At 45.9% G+C, this 8,075-nt stretch overlaps 1 protein-coding gene across 5 annotated transcripts in view; it reads right to left on the minus strand.

Moving 5' to 3' along the window:
* Bptf (bromodomain PHD finger transcription factor) overlaps window positions 1–7,979 on the minus strand; it is a 103,660-nt gene extending 95,681 nt beyond the window's left edge. For 3 of the 5 annotated variants that reach the window (XM_055592071.1, XM_055592069.1, XM_055592070.1), the window contains exon 1: window positions 7,679–7,951. In XM_055592071.1, the coding sequence (XP_055448046.1) occupies window positions 7,679–7,883 (205 nt within the window). In that variant the 5' untranslated portion in view covers window positions 7,884–7,951. Of the gene's footprint in view, window positions 1–7,678 lie in introns of all 5 variants that reach the window. The other 2 variants (XM_055592073.1, XM_055592072.1) reach the window with 2 other exon arrangements.
* Window positions 7,980–8,075: the final 96 nt, after the last annotated feature.

Consider the following 8,075-nt stretch of genomic DNA (forward strand, 5'->3'; position numbering starts at 1 on the left):
CTGAGGGCACCTGCCACTCATGTGATGAATAGACAAACACATGGACAAAATACCCACACACATAAAGAATTTTTTTTTAATTATGAAGGTGAGATTGTTAACTACTCTAAGACAATGAAAGAAATGGACCAAGATGAACAGGAGGAATCTAAACAGCAAGGATTATGAGTCCAAGCAGACTGGACCAAGCTGTTCATGCTCTATCAACAGATTACTGCTGCCCATCGTTCTACACCCTGTCAATCTGTGATGTCTTCTCTAAGTCTCAGTCGCAGGGAGAACAGGGTCTCAAGGGTGAGAAAAGGAGGCCCTAACAAAAGGGGCCAGCGCTCCTTCCTGGCTCCAACCTCAAAGATACTGCTGCACAGATTTCTGTGCACAACCTCACTTCCAAATACGCCGTGGGCCAGGGCCAGGGGCGTGAGTGAGTCTGAGCCACGCGCAAGCCTACTCACTATCACAAATGTAGGAGATGCCTCAGCGCTACTCACAGATCATGTTGCCTGGCCGCAGTTAACTCTCCTGGTCCTCACTTTTCTTTAATTCTAAAGTTTAGCCTCCAAAGGCACTGATGGTCAAAACAGCTCTCCTTTCATCTCGGATCACACTGCTTTCGTGCAAAAGCCTATCTGGTGCTGTCCTTCTCTGCACTTGTGGGTCAAGCCAGGAAAACTCCTGGGTTGAATGGCCATGCAGGATTATAGAAGTCATCCAGATCCCAGCGGCTAGCTCACTTTCCTCCTAGCCATCCTGCTGAATCCTGGAGAAAAGTCTAACATATCACTGAGACCATACCCCACTATTCCCAGATTTTCTGATTGACGCCAGGAGCCAGAATGAAGCATGTGACACAGATCTGTGAGATAGAGAAGGCTTCAGGCCACCTTACAGGTGCAGCTCTCAGTAGAGGGGGAAGGGTGACACCAGAGGCTCCCAGCACATCTCTGAGACCTAATGTGGTGGGGCCAGTTCAAGCTTCCACCCGCAGTCCTGCTGATGAGAACACCACACATCCACTCAGAGTTCCAGAGCTGTAATGCCTGGGATCAGCCAACTACCCAATCCTTAATTCAGCAGGCACGTACACCGCCACAGCCTGCTTCTCTGGGGAACTGCCCAGCACCGGGTATCAAATGCAGCTTCACAGTTGACTTCCTATTCATCACCCCAACTCTTGGTAAAAACACCACTTCCCACTCACTGCCCACACTTCACTACCGTGCTAAGATCATGCTGCTCCCATCTCCGCCTCCCTCCTTAGACCGACCGACAAGACCATCCCGGAAGCTCCTGCCCACGCCAAACCCAAACCAGGGTATAGATCCTGCCTTCTCCAAGTCTCCACTCTGTACCGCCCTTGAAGCAATCAGGAGTCATGTGTGTACTAGAAAGACACACCGGGGTAACACTGAAGGAGTGAGTGCTGCCAGTGGAGTACTGCACTCTGTTTCTGGGGAAACGCACCACTCACTCAGCGCATCTGCCACCAACCTCTGCTGTCATACTCCTTAGAGGACATAAATTATGAAGGCTCCCAGGATACCAGGATTTTGTTTTGAAGTCACAAAAGATGCCAAATTTTAAAATAGCTAAATATTCCCAGAAGTCTAATGCAAGGGCCATTCTTCTCAAGAATAACATGAAATCTTTTTTGTTTTTATCAGAATGCTAAATTTCAATGTGCTGTCAGAACTCTACCCAATGTCTACTGAAAATGCGCTTTCTGAGCAGTATACGGTGGTACACGCCTGTAATCCCAGCACTGGGAGGCTGACAGAAGGATAGCCACAAGTTCAAGGCCAGTCCAGCCACACAGTGAGTGAGTTCTAGGACAGCCAGGGCCTAGAGCTCCTGATTGAAAAGGAAGGGGAAAAAAAAAAAAAAGAGTTAAGCAGTGACAGCAGATGTATTAAATTCCAGCACTTGGAAAGCAGAGGCAGGGAGATCTCAGTGAATTAGAGGCCAGCCTGGTCTACACAGTGAGTTCCCGGACAGCCAAGGCTACACAGAGAAACCCTGTGAGAAGGAAGGAAGGAAGAAAGGAAGGGAGGGAGGGAGGGAAAGAAAGAAAGAAAAGGAAGGAAAAAAACAGATTTTTTTGTTTGGCTTGGTAGTGCACAGTTACCTGGTAAGCTATGGCAGGAAGATTGCCAAATTCAAGGCAACGTAACAAGACCCTGTCTAAAAATGAGTAAGAAGACTGGGTACATAGACACTTGCCTACCTAGGGTCAAATCTCAGTACACAAAGCTGGTGAGAGGGTGAAGAGGTAGAACACCACAGATTTTTCTAGACAGTCCTTCTCAATAAATACACCAGGAAATAATGCCTACCAGATGAACTAACTCTTCTAAAATTTATTTATTTATTATGTATACAATGTTCTGCGTACATGTATGCCTGCGCATCAGAAGAGAGGATTAGATTACATCATAGATGGTTGCGAGCCACCATGTGGTTGCTGGGAACTGACTTCAGAACCTCTGCAAAGACAGACAGTACTCTTAACCTCTGGGCCATCTCTCTAGCCCCCTATACATGTACTTTTTAAGGTTTAATCACTTTATGGGAATGAGTGTTTTAGCAGCATGTATGTTATGTACACCACACGGGTGCCCAATGCCCTAGGAGGTCAGAAGAGGGCATTGGGTTCCCTGGAACCAGAGTTGTGAGAGCCACCGTGTGGGTGCTGGGAAGGGAACCTGGGACCTCTGCAGGAGCAACAAATGTGCTAAAGCACTGAGCCATATCTCCAGGCCCCTAACTCAAACTTTTACCAATTAAAAAAAAAAAAAAAAAAAAAAAAAAAAAAAGATAAATGCTTTAGTCAACCAAATACCTCTAACTTAAGCAAACTGAGATAATTTCAAGTTTGCATTAATAATCACCATCCCTACAGTAGTATTTGCCCTGTGGGGAAAAAAACGAAAGCAATCAGCAGAGTGTGATGGCACACACCTTACTCCCAGTACTTGGAAGGCTGAGGCAGGAGGACGGCAGTAAGTTCAGGACAACCTGGAATAAGGTGCTATCGCAAAAGAAAAATTCCCCAATAAAATAAACTTTAAAGGCAGGCACGGTGGGCATGCCTTTACTCCCAGCACTCAGGAGGCTGAGGCAGAGGCAGGGGGATCTCTGAGTTTGAGAGGCCAGCCTGGCCTACAGAAACAGTTCTAGGACAGCCAGGGCTACACAGAGAAACCCTAACTGAAACTTCCCCCACAAAAAATAAGTAATAATAAACTTGTAAAGTCTGTGACTTTAGGGCTGGAAAGATGGCTCACAGGTTAAGAACACTGGCTGTTCCAAAGGTCCTGAGTTCAATTCCCAGCAACAACATGGTGGCTCATAACCATCTATAGATTGATCCGGTACCCTCTTCTGGCATGCAGGCAGAACACTGTATACATAAATTAATAAATAAATCTTTTTTTTTTTAAGTCTGTGACTTTAATAATATCTGTGTGCTGGTTAGTTTTATATCAACTTGACACAATCTGGAGTCATCTTCGAGGAAGTAACCTCAATTGAGAAAATGCCTCCAAAAGATCCAAAAAGCATGTAGGGCATTTGTGCCATCCCTCACCTGGTGGTCCTGGGTTCTAAAAGAAAGGAGGCTCAGCAAGCCATGATGAGCAAGCCAGTAAGCAACATTCATCCTTGGCCTCTGCATCAGCTCCTGCCTCCATGTTTCTGCCAGGTCTGTGTTCCTGCCTTGGCGTCCCTCAATGGACTGTGTCAGGATATGTAAGCCAAAGAAACTCTTTATTCCCCAGGCTGCTTCTGTTTTGGTGTTTCTTCACAACAACAGAAACCCTAAGACTATCTGCATCAACAGTTACATTACCTACCCAGTACTCAATAAATAGGTCAACGAATTACTTGTTAGAACATAAACTTATTTTTTAGGTAACTTATTTAGTAATTCTACTTGTATACTATTTAGTTAGTTAAGGCAATGGATCGATATCACCAGGCTGTGTATGTCACTATATAGCTAAAGATGACCATGAACTTCTAAATTCTTCCTGTCTCCACATCCAGGGTACTGGGATTACAGGCATGTCCTGTATGTCAGTTTATGTGCTGGAAATGAAAGCCAGGGCTTCGTGCACTCTAAGCAAACACTGCACCAAGGGAACTACACCCACAGCTCTTACACCAGGGGTCTGATATGCCAGTAATGCTCAAGTCAATGCGCTAAACTACAACAACTAAGCATCCTAGTCTACATTACTAAAGCACATTCCTCTTTAGCCCTGACAATACAACACACATCCCCCAACTTTCCTCTTGGAGACAGAGTCACTCTATGTAGTCCTTGCTGTCCTGGAGCTTGTTATGTACACCAGACTACACTCAAACTCCTGCCTCTGCCTCTAGAATTCTTGGACTAAAGATGTGCACCCCACCACCCAGCTGGACCTACTCTTCAGTGTATACCTTTTTTCTTTTGGTTTTTCAAGACAAGGTTTCTCTGTGTAGCCCTGACTGTCCTGGAGCAGCATAAGTGTATCTTAGCTCCACACATACTCATACACACTGACCTGAAGCCTCTTCCCAGAAGTACCAACAAATAAAACGGATGGTACAATATTCTTGACTTAACCAGCTCACTGCCATCACGGATACTCATGAAAAAACAAGTAGACAGACTCTGAAAGTCAAAAACTCATAATGTAGCACCCTTTTATCATCATCTAAAGAAGTAATTTGTTTCAAAAGACCAAACACTCAAGATAACTCCACAGCCAATAAAGGAAGGAAAAGGCCGGCAGGCCACATCAAAGAGCAGTTTAAAACAGTGTACTCTGGCTGCAGAAATGCCCAAGCTGACAAGCACGCACTGCTCTTTCCAGACGACCTGCGTTTCACTAACACCTATGTCAGACAGTCCAACCATCTGGAATCCAGCTCCAAAACACCTGATACCTCTGGCTCCTGAAGACACCTACACTACACCTCCCTCACATACCCTCACAGACACACACACAGTTTTCAACCTAATAATAATACAACTTTCTAAAAGTTCTTTAAAAAAATATTAGCCAGGCAGTGGTGGCACCAGCCTTTAATCCCAGCACTCTGGAGTCAGAGGCAGGCAGATTTTTGGAAGTTCGGGACCATCCTGGTCTATAGAGTGAGTTCCAGGGCAACCAAAGCTACACAGAGAAACCCTGTCATGAAAAACAAAAACAAAACAAAACAAGACCTGCTTTTAGTGTTACTGGTTGAAGAGTTTATTCAAATCTAATTACACCAACTTTAGTTTCTTAAAACCGAACTTTAAGTTATGGTACCTACTACAGAATCATCAAGTTTCTTCCCTACTAACAACAACTTATCCAATCAATCTTCTATGCATTTCTGCCATGTGCATGTCTGTTAGGAGCTACAGAATGTTTAAGATCAAAATTTCCCCATAAAGTTATTCACATAAACGTAAGACGACTGAACACCAAGGTAGGATACAAGTGTCATTTGGACACTTGTACATTTCCCAATGCCACTGAGATAGCGTAAGTGCACAAGCTTGCCAGGCACTCTAGATGCCGAGAGGCAGGTGGATCTCTGTGAGTTCAAGGCCAGCCTGGTCTATATACCAAAGTACCAGGACAGCCAGGACTACATAGAAAGGCCCTGTCTCAACAACAACAACAACAAAAAGTACACAAGGTTTATGTGACTGTTTAAAAAGAACCTCCAGCCACACACAGCAACTTAACTCGGCATTTGCGATCAATTCCTCAGTACTGTGTGTTAGGGTGTCAAGGAGTTTAAAGCTGGCTGAACTGCCCTGCCAAAATGCCTCAGTTCCAACTAAAAACCTAACTTCCTCCACTACTGTATGTTGGTCTTCAGTTCAATTTTAGGCTTTTGGTAGTACAAAGATGCCAACGCATAATCTCTTAAAGTAACGCCTACTACTATAAAAGATACACTGAACCAAGTTGAAAAGAAATGAAACCTGTAAAAGATAGTCTCCCTCCAGGTCTCCCCCTAAACTAGGCAACTGTTCTTACAGACAGGCAAAGGAAATCAGCTTTTTTTCACTTGATGTTAACACAATCTAATCTGGTTTAACTCTCATACTTGCAACAGTTAAGAACTTAAGCAATTAAAAAAAAAAAAAGTAAACATTTAACCACTTCTACTACCCAAATCTTCCCTGAAAATGGTACAGCAAGCTCTCATAAGAAAGACCCTGAGAGGCTGGAGAGACGATGGCTCTGAGGTTAGGTTAAGCGCACTGTCTGCTCTTTAAGAGGTCCTGAGTTCAATTCCCAGCAACCACATGGCAGCACACAACCATCTATAATATGATCTGATGCCCTCTTCTGACATGCAAGTATACATACAGATAGAGCACTCATATACATAAAATAAATTAATTAATGTTTTTTAAAAAAAAAACCCTCAGATGTCATGAGTTTTACTTTGTAAATGTTTTTAAAATTAGGTTTTGATTTTATTAATCCAGGTTAGTAGACACATAAAGGAGAAGCCTGATAGTCTGCAGCTACAAGTTAAGGTTCTTTTCCCCAAAAAACTATCCTTTAGGAGCAACTGTATGTGTGCTTTTTAGTTAAACAAGACACACAACTCAGGGACAACCGCAAGAAACGATGTGAGAAAACATTCGAGAAATCACCATGGAGAAATCCACCGCTGACCCAGGAAGGGCTTTTCCCTCAGAAACAGAAATAACAAGACAAAGTCCTGTCGGATCCAAGCTGACACCTTCCACACTGTAACTTCAAAAAGTTCATCTTTGGCAATTACGCGTAGATGCTCAACTAACTACACATCTTCTGCAACAGGTGCCACGAAACTGCATCTCCAACGCCAAGCCAAGATCAAACTGGTTAGGACACACGGCCCTGTGGTGTTACACTTTTATTTGGAACTTAACCAAAGTGATTTTAAATCGGAAGGATTGCCAAATTTGGTTTGGTCTGGTTTTCTGCTTTGGTCTTTAATCAGCCATTTACCAGCAACTGTTGCACGCGCCCAGAGAGAACTCGGAGAACACAAACAAACGCACAGGACCAGTCGAGGCTCCCCGCTCACCAAGCAACCCTTCCTCCAAAACAGTTCCCACACTAGAGAACTTGGGGTAGGAAAGGAAACGCGTCTACACGTGTTACGATATCTGAATTCTCTCTTTTAAGGAACAGATAGGTTTTGTTTTTTAAATCTCCAAGAAAACGCATTAGACATGCAACGGTTTGCAAAGCAAGAGGCTTCTTTCATTGCAAAATAAACAAAATACCCATACCAAACCAAGGGGAGAAAAAAACGAACTCAATGGATACGTGTGTGCCAAAGTTTCAATCCTGCCAGGTGGAGACACCGCACTTGGCACAAATTTTGAAGAGGAAAGAGAGGGAGGGGAAGAGAAGGAAGGCGAACGAGTGTGTGGCCTGCAAAACTGCAACAATGCGATCTCCATTTTGAACAATGCGCCTCTTTCCTCTTGCAAATCTAGTTTTGTTTTGTCTTTTTTTTTTTTTTTCCTTGTCACTAGACGCGCCGAGGCCCCCGCGCGGGGGTCAGGCCGGGGATGGGGGCGGGGGGGGGGGGGGCCGGGAGGGGGGATGCACTGCACTGGAGAGGGGGCGAGCCAGGGGGAGGGGAGGAGGGGAGGAGGGAGTCCCCAGGCGGCCTGGGTGGGTACCTGGAGTGCTGCTGTATGTACTATGGCTCCTGAAGCTGCTCTCCGTGCAGTAACTGGCGTCGTCGGCGTCGTCCTCCATCTCCTCCGGATAATCGGAGTCATCGTCGTCCTCCTCCATGTCATCCTCCTCCTCGTCCTCGGAATCCTGGGTCTCCTCGGCGTCGCCGTCCTCCTCCTCCTCGTCCTCGTCCTCCTCCGAGACCATGTCCTCCTCCTCGTCGTCGTCCTCGCTCTCGTGGTCATCGTACACCACTTTGTTGACGGCGCGGCGGGCCGGGGTGGTCCGGGCCAGGTGGCCGCCCCCGCCCCCCGTCCTGCCGCCCCCGCCTCCCCGGCCCCCCCGGCCCGGGCCGCTGGCGCTGCTGGCGGAGGCCGGCGGCGGCGGCGGCGGCGGCTG

Source organism: Psammomys obesus, unplaced genomic scaffold (genome assembly GCF_907164565.1).
Source record: "Psammomys obesus unplaced genomic scaffold, mPsaObe1.curated_primary_1811, whole genome shotgun sequence".
Classification (NCBI taxonomy): domain Eukaryota; kingdom Metazoa; phylum Chordata; class Mammalia; order Rodentia; family Muridae; genus Psammomys; species Psammomys obesus.